The sequence below is a fragment of the Elephantulus edwardii genome, unplaced genomic scaffold (assembly GCF_000299155.1).
Source record: "Elephantulus edwardii isolate Elephantulus edwardi_28Jun2011 unplaced genomic scaffold, EleEdw1.0 scaffold00056, whole genome shotgun sequence".
Classification (NCBI taxonomy): Eukaryota; Metazoa; Chordata; class Mammalia; order Macroscelidea; family Macroscelididae; genus Elephantulus; species Elephantulus edwardii.
This window is the reverse complement of record NW_006399806.1, coordinates 16,539,951-16,559,098: the sequence shown is the minus strand read 5'-3', so window position 1 is coordinate 16,559,098 and position 19,148 is coordinate 16,539,951. Positions and strand designations below refer to the sequence as shown.

Genomic DNA, 19,148 nt, shown 5'->3' with positions numbered 1-19,148 from the left:
CAATGAGATTGGCACAGGATAGAGCACGGTTTAGGGCTGTTGTACATAGGGTCGCTATGAGTCACAAACGACTCAACGGCACATAACAACAACAACAACATGCCCTATAGCCTCAAATTCACTATCAACTAAGGATAAAGATCCCTACTTAGTCCTTTTTTACTTTGTGTACCTCCCACAAACAGTAACTACCTTTTTATATGAACAGATTCTCACATAACTGATCCTAGAGAGAATTCTGGAGAATTTAAATAAGAGTCCTCCTTTAAAGCTAGTGTTTTGAAAAATTGGAAAAAGAAAAAAAAAAAGCTGTTCTATTCTACTACTCGCTTACCATGCAATGTTCCCAGGAAAGATTCATCCAGTGCATTCATCAGCAATGCCTTCACAACTCTTTCAAAGTGATCATAGTGATCTTGGAAAGAATCTGAAATTGTAAAAAAAATATTAGAATGTAACAAATAAGCCACCTCCCTGTGTACACAGTAAGTTCTTTTCATTAAGACTAGGAAATTAAATTAGTTGCTATAAACAGCAGAAATAGCTTGATTATTCTTATTTAAGTTACGTTTGCAATCTGTCTCTCACTGCTGTTAGGTCAGAATTGAGGACTCATAGTTGATCATCTGGCAAGTTTTTGGAGCTGTAAATTGCCTAGGTAGAGATTATCCACTTCCTCTCTTGGGGCCATTGGTAGCTTGCAAAAGCCAGAGAGCTGTGGCCTTTATGTTAATAGCCTAGCTCCCTACAGGCTAGACCACCAGAGCTCCAACTTGTCTAATCCCAGCAAATAACCGTATTCTAAATTTCCTAACTTCTACTCCAAAGTTTCCAGTTGTCACCTTAAATAATCCCAACTTCTCAAATTCGAATTGCTGCTTTTAGGTTCTGTTAAGTTGTGTATGACTCATAGCAACCTTATGACCAACAGATGTGAACACTGTCCTATTTTGTGCCAACTTCATTATTTCTCCCATACATAAACCCACTGCTGCAGACTCTATCAGTCCATCTTGTTGAGGGTCTTCCTCCCTTTTACTGACCTTCTACCTTTCCAAGCATTATATGCCTTTCCAAGGAATAACCTCTCCTAATAACACACACAAAGTATGTTAGATGAAGATGCAAAAAAATTTTCATGTAACATTATGAAGCCTTATTTAAAAAAAATCAAAGTATCTCTTGTTAGAAATCCTTGTCCTTAGAAAATTTAAATATCAACAATTAGAAAAGAACAAGAAAGCAAATTTATAAAGAATAGTCAATATATCTAAGAAATTATTCTATTCCTTATCTTAAAAAGATCCAAAATATGAAATTGTTCAGAGAACTGCTACCCTCGCAATAAACGCAGTAACATGAAAAATTCTACTTCCCTGTTAGGATGTCCTATAGTCTGTATCAATTTAGAAAAGTTGTAGGTTTCCTCCTATCTCATACATCCATATAAGCCTGTTATTCCAATGATCCATTTGGTCTGGTCCCTGAAATTATCTCTTGTTAATATGAGAGAAGGTTCTCAAAGTTTTCCCACTAGGCTTAGGCCAAAGTATTCTATAAGTGTGGAAATGTTCTTTGATAAACATGATCCTTTCCTTGATCCAATGGCTGTTCTACCACATACATTCTGTTCTAGGTGCCTGTGAAGATACACCAAGAAGAACGTATTTCAAATAATATTAATAATGAATAAATTCCTGGCAAAAGATTAAAGTAAAGTAAGACCTAGCTGTAGTGGGTGGTTCGAATCCACCATCTACTCTCTAAAGGAGAAAGATGGGCAATCTTCTCCTGTGCAATTTATAGTCTCTGAAAACTTGTTGTAAGTTTTCAGAGTTTGTTCCAAATTGGAAGCAATAAGTAGTATTAGCATTCATGAGTGGATCCCCCCCTCCCCTTAGTTAAGTAGAAAAAACAAACAAACCATGGGCTTGGGCATGGAGAAACATATTTATGTCCACTTTGGTTTCTGAAAAAGAGTTATACAACTCTTCCTTGGACTTCAAGAGGTATTTTTAGTATACATTCTTTTTTTTAAGGAGGTAACTTTATTGACATACTAAGTGATCTAAATAATATAGCAATAACTCTAAATGACAACAGTAGATAATTTGCACTGGTTCCCTTAGACTTTCAAAAGCCTTTAACAAACTGAACTTACAGAAGAACTGATCATTAACATTAAAGAATATAGTTTGTAAAAAAAAAACAAAAAACAAAACCCAGTAAAACATTAGTTGGAAAAAAGAAATAGAATGTAACATGGAGTAGACTCCGATCCCATTCTGAATGTATGCAATATGGTGCTGGTTGTTGTAGATTGCCTTTGAATCGAGCACAACTCATAGCGACCCTATGAACAAAAGTCCTGAAACCCCTCTACAATTATCGCCATTTATCAAAGTTCATAAAGTTTCCAGAGACATATTATTTAGGAATTGGATGCCACTCCTGATACATAATTACTGAGTGTCCAAATTTATCTAAGGAGACCTGGTGCTATAATAGCTAACCAAGTAGTTGACAGTCTACTTTCATGAAGATTTACAGTTGTGGAAATTCAATGGGCAGTTCTGCTCTGTCCTACGTGAGCTGGAACTGACTCCAGGGCAGTGCGTTTCTTTTGCTTTACATTCATCTAAACTCTATTCTCAACTCAGTTCATTATCATGGAGACAGAAAGATCATAACTGACTCACGATTGGGTTTCTGAGGATGTAAACTGCACGAGAGGAGAGTGCTCATCTTTCTCTCAGGGTGCTGGTGGATTTGAACCTCTGCAGTGGGAGGCCTGGCCTTTGGGTTAGCAGCACAATTCACTACAAACTATGCTACCAAAGTTCTCAATTCTGGCTATGTTGTTGTTATCATGCACTGTCAAGTCAGAAACAACTCATAGCTGACCCTCCCGTGGGTTTTCAGAGGCAGTAAACTGCATGATAGGAGATAACTCATTTTTCTCCTATGGAGGAGCTAGTGGATTTCAACTGTCTGCCTTTGGTTTGACAGCACAACTCCTTGTCACTAAGCCACCAGAACTCTTTTAACTCTATTCTAGCTCTCCTTAAAATGTAACAAGGGAACACTATTTTGGGAATATTAATAGCTATGGGGGGGAGGGGGCGGAATAACCAAATCTATCCCCAGGGTACTTAAGTTTCATTATCAAATAAATTGAAATTGGACTTTTCATTTCACTGAATTTGGTCAATTTTATTCTGAATGTGCTCAATGTGACTCAAAAAAAGAAATACCTCTCGTGTTTCATTACAAATTGGAGGTTGGCTCTTGGCATGTGAACGCTAACTAGATCTACAACCTCTTTAGAGCTGTAGTGAAATGGAATACTACTGGCCTGGCCCTCCGATCTCCATCTTAACTTTTTTAAAAAAAATATTAGTTTGCATACAAAATTCATATAGATTGTGTTTCATTCATATATATTGAATTTCACACATACCTTTACTTACATTGTGTCTAATATGATGATTTCCATACATTGTGTTTATAGAATTAATTGCCATTGATCTATGCCCACTATTATCCCATCTTTTCAAGTCTACACTGCATCGCTCCTAATTTCTTGACCCCCACCCTCCAACCAACAAACTCAGCAATTCTGTGATTTCCTTCCTCCCCACCCTCAGTTCCCCTGCCCTCTCCCCTTCCCCCTCTGGACTTTTATATACATCTTACTAGTTACCTTTCTATTTTTACAGTAATGGTCTTATGAAGCATTTATCCTTATGAGACTGAGTTAGTTCACTCAACATCATGCTCTCTAGTCTCTTCAGTGTTCTAAGCCATCAGAGATCCCCTACGATAAATATATAGTAATACTAATAAAAACTAATGACAAATGGGAAGCAAGACTATTATTGTCTTCAACTTTTTCTACTTTGCAGTAGAGGGCTAACTTATCCTGTTTTTAAGTAGAATATATAAATCTCTCAGAGTCAGAAAGAAGAGTGAGGAAGTAACATTCTTTCCTACAGGCAGACAAAAAGGTAGACCACAAGAATGGTGATTCTCAATTGAATATTGAATTTAGACTCAGGAGATGGTCCTCTGAAATTCTGATCCTATGTTAAGTATGAATAGTTTCCGGTGCTGTTACAGAGGCTCAGGGGAGAATAACTCTAAGGAACACTACTAGCCAACTCCAGTTCAACCCCGACCAGAGGACAGGGTTCTCTATTAATCATACAGATTGTTGCTTTGATTAGAAAACAGATTTTGGTTCCCAAGATAAGAATTACCCTATAAGAAACTTCTGGAACATTATTATTTGATAAACAAGAAATGCTCTAGGCTAATTTTCATGTCTTTGCATATGGTATACTCAGTGCTAAGTATTAAACTATTAGCCAAATTATCAATTTTCTCAAATATGCAATTCTTTTTCTCGATGCTTTAAAACTTCCAATCGTGACACATTTTTCTAAGTATCTCAAACGCTAAAATCCAGGATCCTCTGGCTAGAGAACTTTTTTAAACCTATCCACTTAATTAATAACCAATTACTATAATGTGCCAGAAACTCTAAGGGTTCTCAGGAATACAAAGCCAAGGAAAGCTGATTGACCATTTTTTTAAATTATTTTTTTTAAAGAGAGGTATCAGTTGATTTAACTGAATGAGTTTCTTCCATTACTAAGGCCTACTGTTTGGTGTATAGTTCTGTTTCAGCAAATGCATGTAATGTAATGAGCACTATAACCAAAGGAAGGGGAGTTCTGTCACTGGTCAAAACTCCCTCACGTGACTCTCAATGATTCAGGTTTGTACATATTAAATTGACAAGCAACTCCCTAATAAAGACAATTACTAAGATGAAAATTTAGCTCTTGTCTTCAGGAGAAATCTGGACTGGAGAGAAAAGCATAAAAAGATTTTGCCTGTAGATTGGACTGGAGTTATAGGTAAGAGGCTGGAGTTACAGGTCAAAGCAAACAAAGGTAGTCTGGGGGTTGGAGCCCTGAAAACATCCACAGATACGTGACAAGTGAAAACAGAAAAAAGAAGAAAGTAATGTTATAAAATTAAAGGTGGGAGAGCAGGACAGCACAAGAGGCAGAAAAGGGACAACCTTCTGAAAGTGAGAGTCAGTGGTGGCACCAAATAGCAATGACATGTTAATACAGGAGCTGAAGAGAATTTCAGCAACTAGGAGGTTGTTACAACTTAAGTGAGAGGAATCCCACTACACTGATGGGTACAAGAACCAGAGCACAAAGCGCTAGTGGGTTACTAAAGAAACCGAGCCAAGATTTAGAAAAGTGGCTAAAAAAGTCTGTCAAGTTAAGGAAGGAAAGGCACAAACATGGTTACAAGTTTCAGAAAGACCTTGGTGGATTCCAAGGGCCAGAGAGGTGTAGTCTTTTGTATAACAGTGCAATTCTCTGTGAACTGACTAGGTCATCAAAGATAGATAAAATTTTAAAACACCAGAAAAAGCAGATAATTAGAGCCAGATGAGAATTTGCAGTTAAGAATATACAAGGTAAAAGACCCTGCATAAAAATAAGAGAGATGCAAATCAAAACAACAATAAGATACCATTTCACCCCAGTAGCAGCAGAAAGTTTAACAGGACAGCAAGTAATAAATATTGATGAGGATGTGGTGACATTGGAACTCTCATATACTGTTGGTGGAACTGTAAAATGGTAAAACCACTCTAGAAGGCAGTTTGGCATTTTCTCAAAAAGCTGAGCATAGAAATTTCATATGACGCAGCAATTCCACTGCTAGGAATACATCCCAAGAAAATTAGAACTGTGACACAAACGGAGATTTTGTACACCAATGTTCATAGCAGCACTATTCACAATCACAAGAAAATGGAAACAACCCAAATGTCCAACCACAATCAAAATGGATTAAGCAACTGTATTGTATATTCATACAATAGAATACTATGCAGCACTCAGGAACAATGATTTCAAAAACTACTACATAACTTGTGAGAGACAGGAGAGTATTACGTTGAGTGAACTAACTCAGTCTCATAAGGGCAAATGCTACATAAGACCATTATTGTAGAAATAGACAGAAAACTAGAAAATATGTATGAGAATCCAAAGAGGGGAAGGAAGGAAAAGAGCGGTGAAGATGGGAAGGGGAAATCATAGGGTTGCACAATTTGGTAGATAGAGGCAGAGGGCATAAAAAAATGGGGAAAATCCAGTGGGGATCTGCAAAAACAGGATAATAGTAACATTAATTCAATGGTGATTAATTTTCTAAAACACAATAATGGGAATGATTGTATGAAACACAACGTGAATGAAGGATAGCGTGAAACAAAATGTATATGAACTTTGTAAGCAAAACAATAAAATAAAAGATAAGGTACAAAAACAAAAGGTATTGCATGAAAAATTAACTACATCTTCCCTGAGGCATAAACTCCAAACCAAACCCTCTCTCGTTGAGTTAGTTCTGACTCACAGGCATCCTGTAGGACAGAATAGAAAGCCTACAAGATGCCCAAGTCTGTAAATCTTTGAAGATACAGACAAGCCACATCTTTCCCCTATGGACTGTCTGGTGGCTCCAAACCAGTGACTTTGTGGTTAGCAGTCAAGTACATAACCACAGTACCACCAGCTCCTTTGGTGGGGATAAAGGTGGTCCAAGGTGTACAAATGTTTAATATACTGGCTGCTAAACAAAAGGATAAGAGATTGGAGTTCACCCAGAAGCACCACAGACAAAAGGCCTGGAAATCTACTTTTGAAAATCTAATGGAGTATGTTTCTACTTTGTCATAGGTGGGACTGGATAGCAACTGGTGGTGAGGTCAATGCAGTACTATAAAGCATATTACTTGCTTTTCTACTATGTTGACAACTTTACTGATAGTGCAAAAACATTGATGTGTAAAGCAGTTGGCCCCTGTATATGAACCACAGCAATAGCACCAAACTATTGGTAATCACTATGCTAATCACTGCCAGGACCTCTCAGATTAAAAAGAAAAACAGGAGAGTTTTAATTATTAAAGTCCTTAAATGTGTGAAAGTTCTCTTTAACTCTGTGAGATGAAACTGGAAGTATAAACCCCTAGATAAAATGCTCATTTATGCTGGGTAAGAGAGTATAATACTTTTTCCCCACAAAACTCCATTTTCATGAAATAATAATTTCTACTTGAAAGGGTGACAAAGTGGTTATTCACATTTGAGTATCTGCCAGACAGGTTCCGAATACTGAATGAAGTTCAATATTCAACTGAGGAAGTGACCTGTCCCTTCAAGGAGAATTGAGACTATTTGTTGTCAATTATAAAAAATCAAGCTTTACTACTGTAATTACAATTTTGAAAACATTTGCTTATTGTTCTGAGCTTGACAGCTTTTTAATACTTAATATAATTTTACATGACCAATGCAAAATGTTATAAAATCATATAGATTAAAAAAATTTGCTCAAACTGAAAAACAGACTAATGCATTACAATGTAGCAGAATAAAAGTTACTTTATATTATTTTAGATTCTACAGTGAAGCAATTTTTAAGAAAGTATCACTTGTTAAGTTTTGGTGTAGTTTCAAAGAATAGCAACAATTATTCTAAAAATATGATTACAATAATTCACCTTTTCCAAACTACACATTTGTGAGAGTAAATTTGTTTCCCCTACTAGGAAAGTGGTGTAATTCACAAGATTGAGAACTTTGTAATATTGGACTAAAGCCATGAGGCTCATGGCTGAGGTGCCTGTGAGCTCATTTCAGAAGCCATTCTGACTGTATTCAGCTACTAACCTGGATTACGATTTTGATTTATAATTTATAACCTTTTGATATCTCCAATATAGTTCTATGTGTTCTGTGAGCTACTGTATAGGGTTTTAGACCTAGCAAAGTGGTAAGATTGGTGTCAAGATGAGTAAAAAGAGGTACTGGAGCATGAGGGAGATGTCTGACTTCATCCCCATGTAGTTACTGATGCTGTTGAGAGGGACAGTTCTCCTTTGTGAAGTCAGTAAAGGTCAAACATGGTCATTCCCATGTGGCCTTTGCTCTTTTTATACCTACCTTCAACTAAAACAGCATTGTAACAAAAACTTTAATACAAATTCAGCTGCCTTCTATTGAGCTGACGGTTTAGGTAGTTGTGCTGTTAACCCAAAGACTAACCCAAAAACTGAGCACTTATGGCTGTGTGAATACATTAGCAGCTCTAATTAGCAGGGAGAAAGATATGCACTTTCCCTCTTGAAAACCTGATGAAACCTATGAGGCAGTTCTGACTCAGCAGCAATGAAAGAGTGTGAATGTTCATTATGTGAGCCATTAAAAGCAACTTTTAACATATCAGTCTTTTGGTTATGGAGGAAAATATAATTTATCATAAAACTAAGTTATCTCTTATTACGCAATGCATTTGTGATGCTATTTTAAATTAATCAAGTTAAAAAAATTCTTAGCTTTAATGTTTATATTGGTCAATATTGACAAATGCAATCCACATAAACAGATTTTTGGAGGGTGCTATAACAGATTATTTAATATAGATTTTCTGGCTATTGTGGGTATGACTTTCACTATATGTCTGGGTGGTTGTTGGTGGTGTTTCTACATACTGACTCATGTAACTGAGTACCGAGTCTGAGCTGACTCACTGCTGACCGTCCGTGAGTTTTTCAGAGGTAATAAATCACATGAGAAGAGATTGCTCATCTTTTTCCCATGGAGCAGCTGGTGGATTTGAACTGCATGCCTTTCAGTTGGTAGCACAACTCTTTACCCCTAAGCCATCAGAGCTCCCTACATGTCTGGATAGGACTGCGCAAATGTTAGGTGTCTGTGACCACCAAGGGTACTAGTTGGGTAGCTAATACTATAAATAAGATAAACAGCACTCTTTAGGGGAGAACATGCAAATAAAATGTAAAGACTGCTAACATGGGGGATAGGTCAGTTCTGCCATCCCATCAAGGCTTAAAATTAGCTGATTTAGAGGCAGAATACAGGAATCTAACTGTTACCAAGAAAGCAGAATGTGTCCTGAGATTCCTACATGAGATGGAGACACAGTAGTCTAGATTGCAAAAGCAGTAACAGCACTAGAACAACAGTCAACAACATCAGTAGCAGTGGTAGCAGATATGCTGAATAACGAGAGATTGATGTAAGGCAGAGCTGAGCTACATATGCCAACCTATGCAGTCAGAAACAAATACTTCAGCCTAAAATTACTGGTGAAGCAGGCGGAGGCACATAATTGGCAGAACCAGAACTTTGTAAAACTGGCCTGAACATGCCAGGGCCTAAAGCACCACAAGGCCAAAGATCTGAGATCTGCCTGCAAACCAGGCTCAGACAAAGTTGTCCTGATTGAGGAATTATGTTGTTAGTGTTTTCAACCTGAATTTTTAACCTGTTACTCCCCTAACAAACCTTATAATCTTGAGTATTGTCTGTGTTCCATGTGCCTATTGCAACAAATTATGGAACCCAATAGCAAAGGAGGAAGGGCTTTGGGAGGAATAGTTAGTGCTAGAACCAGGAGAAGATGTGGCACGTAAGGGCATGTCTGACCTTAAAGGAATCAACCTTGTGTTCTTGATGGAGATCCCTCTCTCCTTCATGGCATTAGTGGAGGAAAGACTCTGCCATCTTTATGCTAACTATGCTGTTTCTACATGAAATCTTTAATTTTTAAGACTGCAAAAGGTTCTTAGGACCAATAGAATAATGTGAGGATTTAGGAACCTGGAAATGAAACTGTAATTCCTAATCAGTGATTCAGAACACTATTAAAAGGTTATCTTGATAGAGCAAGTCATAAAATATCTTCTTGGTATTTAACTTACAAAGAGAATTCCGTTTAACTAAATTTAGTTGTGAAGCCAATTTTTCTTCTTGGCTTTCATTCTCTTCATCACCTTCCTGATCTTGAACTACGAAGCCATCAAATATATAATTATCTTCATCTCCATTATCTTCAGAAGTCTCTTCGTCCTCCTCCTCCTCCTCCTCCTCCTCATCTTCATCATAACTTGGACAGGATTCCTTTTCAGAGTCCTAATTAAATGAAAACAAATACTTAAGTATAATAATGTGTCTCTAAAAATGGCAGTATGAAAATGACATGAAAGATTAACTCTTCAAAAAAATGATAGAAATTTAAAAATATTCTTGTAAAATGTATATTTGAAATGGGGAAAGGATTATATACCTTGGATAAATGATTTAAAATGCTTAAAACAAACAATAAGGTCCTAAATATAGGTTCAAAGTGATGAAGATCATACAAAGCAGTCTTTGAGATTTTAAAAAGTGCTGAACTAAAACTCATGGTAAAACTATGTCAGACCCAATAGTACAATCAAACATGCTAAGGACAATTTATTAAAGCAAAAACTCTAGGATCACTGAGAACTAGAACAGACTTAACACTTGATTTTTATTAAAATTAAATATTTTGAATCAAAATATAGAAGGAGAAACAAAACCAACAAAAGAAAAACACACCTCATAATCTCTAGCACTGCTGCGTCTCTGACGAGATCGCTGTTTGGCGAGTTCTTTGAGCTTCTGGAGTTTGTCCTGCTTTTGTGCAGCAAAGGTCTTTGCATCATCTTTCTCCTCCATTTCCAGTGAAGAACATTCATCTTCAATCACTCTACGAGGTCGCTTGGCATCTACTTTTCTGACAACTATATCACTGTCATCACTGTCATCACTATCGTACATCACTAACGATGCCCTTTTTCTCTTTCCTCGCTTAATATTTTCTTCTTCTGCATCCTCCTCTATTATCTGTCCAGTGTTTTTGCTGACCTCATTCTCCTGACTTGGGCACCTTTCATGATCTGGTAAATCAGTACTCTCCTGATTGCTCTCGTTTTTTCTTTCTTCATATGTGACAGTGCTGCTAGTGTTAATGAGATGCTTGTTTGCCTCACTTTCAACTTTAATTAATTCAAGCTCACCTTCATTTTCTGGCTTGTTATTGCTATCAAGCCCCTCATTATTATCAAGCTCTTGACTACTACCAACACTTTCACTATTGTCAGTACTTTCATCACTATCATCAGACTCTTCATTGCTGCCAAACTCTTCATCAGTACTATCAAGGTCTTCATCATCACTCTCAAATATTGTTACAATATTACTTCTTTTGGTCCGTCTCCAGTCAACTTGGGATTTCTGCTCAGCCACGTGAGATTTAGACTTGCTTCTTGTTTCAGGTCTTCTAACGTGTACCATTTTCATTTAAGCTTCTATAAAATAGTTAGGAATATAACAATGATAACCAGATTACAGAAATGAATGCTTATGGTACCAATTACAATACTTGGTGTTATAAAATGACACAATGTTGCTGCAAAGGCAACATTGCATGAATTATTTGAAGGAAGATAGTAAAACAGTCATTCAGAATTTATTGAAAATCAATGATGTATTCTGAGTCATGCTATATCTTTTTCTGAAAGAGATTAAAAAAGCCATAGGCCTTGTCCTTCAAAATATTATTTCTATGTAGAATTAAAGCATATGATTGAGAAAAAGTATGATTTAGTTAGTAATAAATGAGTGACAAAAATAAGTGCCATATTATTCTTGGATGATTACCAGGGATGGAAGGAGAAAAAGATGTGTGTAAAATCAATAAAGAGATAGATATATATTAAGATAAGTGAAAGGAAAGAGAATATATAATAAGGAGATGACCAGCCTATTATCTCTAAAGAGAAGACAAAGTGGACAAGAAGTACAATCAATAAAGGTTAATACTATTACAGACCCAATTCTGAAAAAGTTATAATAATAAACAATCTTTAAGCACATTACGTAGGCAGACAGGAAAGATAGATAAGGACAATGAATGGATCAACACTCATGATTATACATATACTTGGCAAACAATATTTCTACATTTGTATTAGTATATGTGGGAAATGTTATGTGCCTTCGATCCACAGCGGCCCTATGTACAGCAGCTCTGAAGCCTGCCCTGTCCTGAGCCAGTCTCATTAATTCCAACACACCAAACCCCATTGCCCCAGTCACTGTATCAATCCATCTCATCCTGGTTTTCCTCTCCTGCACTGTCCCTCCACCCTTCTAAGCATGATGTTCTTCTCCATGGACCCGTCTCTCCTAGCTAATATATCCATGTATACAGCACAGCTAACAAAGGGAGAAGCTCTGGGTACTTCTTCATCACAACCCATCACCATGAGTGAATGAGCTGTTGGTCCCATACCTCAGGGGCATAGTCTCATTGGGTATCAAAGTCAACCAACACAATATAATCCACAAAGACAATGCTCTACATTTTACATTGTTGAGTAGTGACTAAGGTTCTTGAAAGTTTATAAGCACTCATTTAAGGTGAAACTATCAGTTTCTCCTTTTCAGGAAAAGACAAAAAGAAGTATAGATACACAACAATAATTATTCCAGAGGGTTATTAGACTCTATGAACCTTAAACTCTATGACTCTGAGACCAAAAGACCTAGGTATAGCTATGACTACTGACCACTCTAAAAGGAATCGCCATAGAAGGTTCTGTGAAGAAAAGGCAAAAAAAGTGGGGCAAAACTGAAAAATACAAAAATGGCCTGTCCTACTGGTCTAATAAAGACTTGTAAAATCCCTAAGACTAAAGTCCTACAAATCTGGAACAAACCTTATTGTATGAGTTTTGCCAAACTTGCAGTCAAACAAGACAGGCCTTTAAAATGAACAATAATTTTCAACTTACAGTCACACTAGCAATCAAGTAAGATAGGCCTTTAAAAAGAACAAAGACAAAAAAAAAGAACAAAGACACTCATTCCTTAGAGTCAACCATATACGATCAAAAGGGCAGAATCTGTCCAAGGATAAAGCTCAGAAGACAAAAAGGAGTAGGAGAAGAGGATTATTGAAAATGAGAATCACAGGGATGAGGTGGAGAAATACAGGTTTATACAATGTGTGAATGGTGAACGGAAAACCAATTAGCTTTGTAGATATTCACTCAAACAACAAAAAACCAACCAAACAAACAAAAATAAGTGCAATAGAACTGGTGGACAAAGAGTTGCACAGTCAATCCAAAGAGAGGTAGTTTGAATACACCAACGTGCTCTGAAAACCTACTGTTGGATAAACTGTGAGTTGGTTCTGAATAGGTGGCAATGAGAGAGTGACAGTTGTGCCAAGATGAAAGCTCAGTCTCTGTCTTTCATTGCTGTTGAGTCAGAACCAACTCATAGCTAACCCTCCAGCAGTTTCTGAGGCTGTAAATTACAAGAAAGAAAGAAAAAGAAAAAAAGAAAGATTGTTCATCTATCTCTTGAGGAACAAGTGGTGGGTCTGAACCACCAGACACAACGTGGCCATCATTTTATCAGCACAACTCCTTACTGACTACACCACCAGAGTAAGTCTATCACAAGAGATTTGATTGAGAAGTTACGATCTTATATCATTTTAAAGAACTGGTCACATTCCAACAGAAAGATTAAAAGATGTAGGGATTTCATGCAGGCAAAAATGATTAAGGAAAACACTTGTCAATGAGAAAGAGGATGGTATCTTCAGTACGTAAGTAAGAAGAAAAAGAGCAAAAAGGTTTTATACTGGAAAAAAAGCTAAGAATGTAAATATATAGAAATTTACCAGAATTATTCATCTTTTAGGCAAAGAAGGATTCTGAACAGAGAGAAAATATAAAATACAGCATAAAGAACTAAGCAAATTACAAGGAGAAACCTACAAAGCAGTAATTTATATAAGAAAGCAGCACAAACTGAGAGAATCTGCTAAGCTTGTATTCTCTATACATTTTAGTAAAATGGCAATCAATGGCTTTAACTCTTTCAGAGGTAATGCAAATTAAACTGCCCAAAAAGTACTGAGTCAGATTAAAAAAAAAAAGTTTCATGGCCAAAGGAGAGTATGAGCCTGAGGAAGAAAATAACTAATGTCAGATTCTAATTCAAAAGATGAAAGCCATTAAAATGATGGCACAGATGTATTAAAAGAATACTCATTGACTAGAAACAAAATTGGACCAACTGGGAAAACAGTAGAATTTATGTATTCCTAATGTTGCTAAGGAAAATATAAAATGCTAATATAATGGAATGAGAATGATCACGATGAAATGTGACTAATCTCCTATTAAGATCAGTATTCTAGTATTCTAACATAGACCAGAATACTTCTGGACTTCATAAAAAAAAAAAATCACAAGGTCAGAAACAACAAGGTCCAAAAATGAGTGAAATTTGGGGAGAGAAATGTGAGGATAAAGCTAGACTGATGGACAAAACCATTTCCTGCTTTTTAGAATGTACTCAATAAGGAATTCATACAGAGGTCATTTTTGGTATGCAGAATACTCAATTTGTTGAAATAAAATTTCAGCAAACTTCTTTACGGATATCTTACTTTTAGCAATAAAACTAGAGTAAACATCAATATTACCACATTTTTTTGCCTCATATTTAAGATCACATAAGGTACACAAAGTTCTGTGCTTTGCCAAAGAATGTAACCTCAAGGCACCAGTTTATGTAACAACTCTACACTTAAAAGAAGGTACTTTGAATATATACTTGAATATACATCAGCAGATACATCCTTTCTCCTCGGCTCTGAGGTTCATTCTAAGAGCTTTCTACTTGCCATACAAACATTACAGGTGGAGTAGTTTACACTTTTAAAATCTGAGGAGCAGTGCGGAATGATAGCCACTGCCTGAAATCTTGCCATAAGAAATGAATTCGTGTTTGTAATTCATCACGCCCTCCCTCCATAAGGATTTCTTTCATATGGTAAATACAGGTTGGAAAGAAAATATTGACGCAAACTGGACGCTTACTATGTATCATCACATATTGGGAGCTGCACCATTACTATAAAGAATCAAGGGCGCAGTTTCTGCTCGCAAGGAGCTCACAATCTGTTTGATACAATATCTTCACAAACCCAAAAAAGTCTGCTTAATGCTCAACCAAAGGGCTTACTATAACTTTCCCACCCCCACTTAGAGTTACAAGTCAACATTCCACGACTGAGGTCAGGGAAGTTTGGCTTTTGGGATCATAGTATTAAAAATGTCTAATACTGAAGGCCGTTCCCTAGACTGTGCAGAGGGAAGTGGTAGGATGTAACCCTCAGTGTCACTTTCATAACAAACCTGGACCTCTGCTACGCGCAGGCATTCAGCGCAGGCCACCTGTCTGTCCCCTTTCCACTCTGCATCCAGGAGGGCGCAGCACGGCTGCTAGGATGAGGCACCCCGGAAGCCAAGTACCCCCAGGCCCGAAGGATTCCACAGCCAGAAAACAAGCGTCTGCAAAGGCAAGGAGGAACTGTTGGGGTTTCCTTTCTCCCTCTGAACCCTGCCCATAGCGGAAGTAAATGGGCGCCGCGCCACCTGAAAAGCGGAGGCAAGCGGCCCCGCCACCAGGGAGCTGGTGAAACAAAACCTCCTGTGGGCGTCTACCTAAAAGTCGCAGTTTCCTGGAGAATGAAGACAGCCTTAGAAATCCCAAGGGGCGGCTCTGCTCTGTCTACTGGATAACTATAAGTTGCAATCAGCAAGAGATGTTTTGGTTTTTTGGGTCTACAAGCACAGTGTCTTTTGCAAAGGACTGGTGCCTCCCGACAAGGCCAAAGATTTTGATCCAAAGGTTAGTCGCTATGAGTTGTATTCAACTTGAAGGCACAAAAATAACAACCCACTAACAAAGGAGCCTTGGTGGCTTAGTGCATAAATAATGGGGCTCGAATTCACCAGCCGGTCTACGGGAGGGGAGATGGGTAGTCTCCTTCCAGCCTCAGAAACTGGTCCCTTTAAATCGGACCCAACTATGATGGCAGTGGGTGTAGTGCCTCACATACTGCTCTGTGGAAGAAGGATGAGCAGCCTCGCAATCTGGGAGAAAATCCAGTCTTAGTGAACTGTGTTGTTAGGTGCCATTAAGTGAGAACGAACTCACAGGTGACTCTGTAGCGGGTTTTCAGAGGCAGTAAATAGTAGGGAGGAGATACTGGCAGTGGCTCAACCATTAGTTCTGTCTCTCTAAATATTGAAAGCCTTGGGAACCCTATGGGGCAGTTCTATTCTGTAATATAGGGCCGCTATGAGTCGGTATTATGGGCAGTAAGTAAACCACGAGCAGCCTGCTCAGCAGCGCTAGAGTGCCCGTCCCAGATAGTCTTGCATAGCCCACGAGCCCTCACCTTTCAAAACGCCTCCGCCTTTCTCTACCTCCTCCTAGGATCCCGCTCCCGGCTTGTAAGGCTCCTCCCCCTTCCGGGAACCAGGGGAAGTCCCGCCTTCGGGCGGGTCCAGGGGCGGGACCGAGCAGCGGGAGGGGCGTCTTCCGGGAGCGCGTGCTGGGGGAGTATCGGCTGCTGCGCGGCAGTAGGGACGGTGTACGGGTTCTGGTTGAAACTGAGGTGGGGCGAGGGGCCCGGCGGGCTATGCGGGGCCGGGAGGACTGTCCGGTCTGAGTCTGGGCGAGGAAGTGGGGCTGTGTGGCGGGAGGGCCTGGCACCCGGAGAAGGGAACAAACGTTACCGTCCCCCTGGGGAAGGTGGAGACTGGGCGCGAGCCCGACCTCTCCTCTGTGGCTCCGAAGCTCTTTGCCTTAACTTTGGGTCATGGCGGGTTAGAGGAGGGCGCATATTCGGAATCGGAGTGTAGAGAAGCTGTGTAGCCACGACTGGATTAGAGTCTTTCCCACGGCCACGGGGGGCACAGAACAAATGTCTGTAATCCGGATTAACCACGGTGCCCTGGGACCGCCTTCTGAACTGCCGCCCCTCTAAAGTTGAAGGCCGGCTCCCTCAGCCTCGCTCCCCCACCTCCTCTTCCTTTACCACCTCTGCCTCTCACACCCAGCCGAGGAGAGGGCTCAGGGCCCCCAGCTTCTTGTTCAGGCTGAAAGTCTATGCAGAAGGGAAGATTCTCTCCATCGCTTTGAGTGACTGTGGGGTTGATCCCAAAGTCTCATCATGTCAGGGAAACGGAAGCGTGTAGTGTTGACTATTAAAGACAAGCTTGATATAATAAAGAAACTTGAAGACGGAGGTTCCTCCAAACAGTTGGCAGTTATTTATGGGATTGGTGAAACAACAGTTCGAGACATAAGAAAAAATAAGGAAAAGATCATAACGTATGCAAGCAGTTCTGATTCTACAAGTCTTCTGGCCAAGAGAAAATCTATGAAACCATCCATGTATGAAGAACTGGACCGAGCAATGCTGGAATGGTTCAACCAGCAGAGGGCAAGAGGAAATCCCATATCTGGACCGATTTGTGCAAAAAGGGCTGAGTTCTTCTTTTATGCTCTGGGGATGGATGGTGATTTCAACCCTTCTGCGGGTTGGCTGACTCGTTTTAAACAGCGGCACAGCATTAGGGAGATTAACATTCGAAATGAGAGGCTAAATGGAGATGAGACTGCTGTAGAAGAGTTTTGCAACAATTTTCGAGACTTTATTGAACAGGAAAATCTGCAGCCTGAACAGATCTATAATGCAGATGAGACTGGACTGTTTTGGAAGTGCTTACCTTCCAGAACTTCAGTGATTAAAGGCACCACGTCTGGGCACAAGTCTGTAGAAGAAAGAGTCACGGTCATGTGTTGTGCCAATGCAACAGGCTTACATAAACTCAAGCTTTGTGTTGTAGGGAAGGCAAAGAAACCTCGTTCCTTCAAGTCAACTGACACCTCAAACCTTCCTGTCTCTTACTTCAGCCAGAAAGGTGCATGGATGAACCTTTCCATTTTCAGACAGTGGTTTGATAAGATCTTTGTGCCACAGGTTCGAGAGTACTTAAGGTCTAAAGGCCTGCAGGAAAAGGCTGTGCTCTTGTTGGATAATTCACCAACACATCCCAATGAAAATGTCCTGAGGTCAGATGATGGCCAAATATTTGCCAAATATTTACCACCCAATGTTGCCTCATTGATTCAGCCCTCTGATCAGGGGGTCATGGCAACAATGAAGAGAAACTATCGTGCAGGACTTCTCCAGAACAACTTGGAAGAAGGTAATGACTTGAGATCATTTTGGAAGAAACTCACTCTGCTTGACGCCCTGTATGTGGTAGCAATGGCTTGGAACTTAGTAAAGCCAGTCACCATTAGCAGAGCATGGAAAAAGATTCTTCCTAGTATAGAGGAGAGAGAAACCTTGGACTTTGATGAAGAAGATATTTCAGTAGCTACAGTGACAACCATATTACAGCATACCAAAGGACTGGAGAATGTGTCTCCTGAGAACATTGAAAAATGGCTAGAAGTGGACAGTACCGAACCAGGATATGAAGTGTTAACTGACAGTGAAATCATCAGAAGAGCACAAGGCCAGACAGATGAATCCAGTGAGAATGAGGAGGAGGAAATAGAACTGATTCCAGAGAAACATATTAACCATGCAGCTGCTCTCCAGTGGACTGAAAATTTGCTCGATTATCTAGAACAACAAGGTGATATGATTCTGCCTGATAGACTGGTGATACGTAAACTTCGAGCCACTATCAGAAACAAACAGAAAATTACGAACTTGAATCAATAATGACATTTAGCTGTTGTGTGTATGACTTTTACCTCTTTGTTAAATGCTTTATTTTGCTGATGTTCTGAGTTCTGAGACACAGTCCTGTGAAATATGAAAATGTATTTGTAAGTGGGTTATGTGTTCTTTGTCTCTTGTTTGTGCAGATAGTCAAAATTAAGTCTGTACAAATGTGAATGAGATGCAGACATGGATTCACTTTTGTAGGTCTGTCACTATCCCTTCCATAACAGTAGCAGCTCTGAATTTCCTGGCAATAACTAAACAACCATGAGCAGTCTTCCCCTCAGTCTTGGTTGATTTGTGAGGGCTGCTGCCACATTGACCTTTTCATGTGCTAGCCATCTTAGTGGTTATCACTTTTCTGTGTCTCCTTAGGCTGGCAGAGTGGGAAAGATCTATATTATATCTCTAATAATTTGAAATGCAGTTCAGTAAGTAGAGGAAATAAGGATATAAAAATAAGAAATACACTTTGCTTTTATGTGGGTGATGGGAAATTATTCTGGAAATGAAGTAAATATACAATGAGCGATTGCTTAAGTAGTGAGCAACTTGGTATATGTAAAGTATTCTGATCTTTTGTAGGTGACTAGGAA

General features: G+C 39.0%; 2 protein-coding genes across 2 annotated transcripts in view; one reads left to right on the top strand and one right to left on the bottom strand.

The window, feature by feature from the left end:
• The window catches only part of CCDC82 (coiled-coil domain containing 82), a 49,944-nt gene extending 38,719 nt beyond the window's left edge, over positions 1-11,225 (bottom strand). Inside the window, exons 1-3 of the mRNA XM_006887330.1 lie at positions 10,488-11,225; positions 9,827-10,037; positions 335-427 (exon numbers count right to left, since the gene is read on the bottom strand). Of these exons, the coding sequence (XP_006887392.1) occupies positions 335-427; positions 9,827-10,037; positions 10,488-11,225 (1,042 nt within the window). The remainder of the gene's footprint in view (positions 1-334; positions 428-9,826; positions 10,038-10,487) is intronic.
• Positions 11,226-16,926: 5,701 nt separating this feature from the next.
• On the top strand, positions 16,927-18,551 carry JRKL (jerky homolog-like (mouse)). The gene has a single exon (XM_006887329.1). The coding sequence runs from the start codon at positions 16,981-16,983 to the stop codon at positions 18,547-18,549; it is 1,569 nt and encodes a 522-aa protein (XP_006887391.1). The 5' UTR covers positions 16,927-16,980; the 3' UTR covers positions 18,550-18,551.
• The last annotated feature ends 597 nt before the right edge of the window (positions 18,552-19,148 follow it).

What these genes read in the sequence shown, in the direction of transcription:
- JRKL (XM_006887329.1), top strand. Translation starts at nt 16,981, where the DNA reads ATGTCAGGGAAACGGAAGCGTGTAGTGTTGACTATTAAAGACAAGCTT.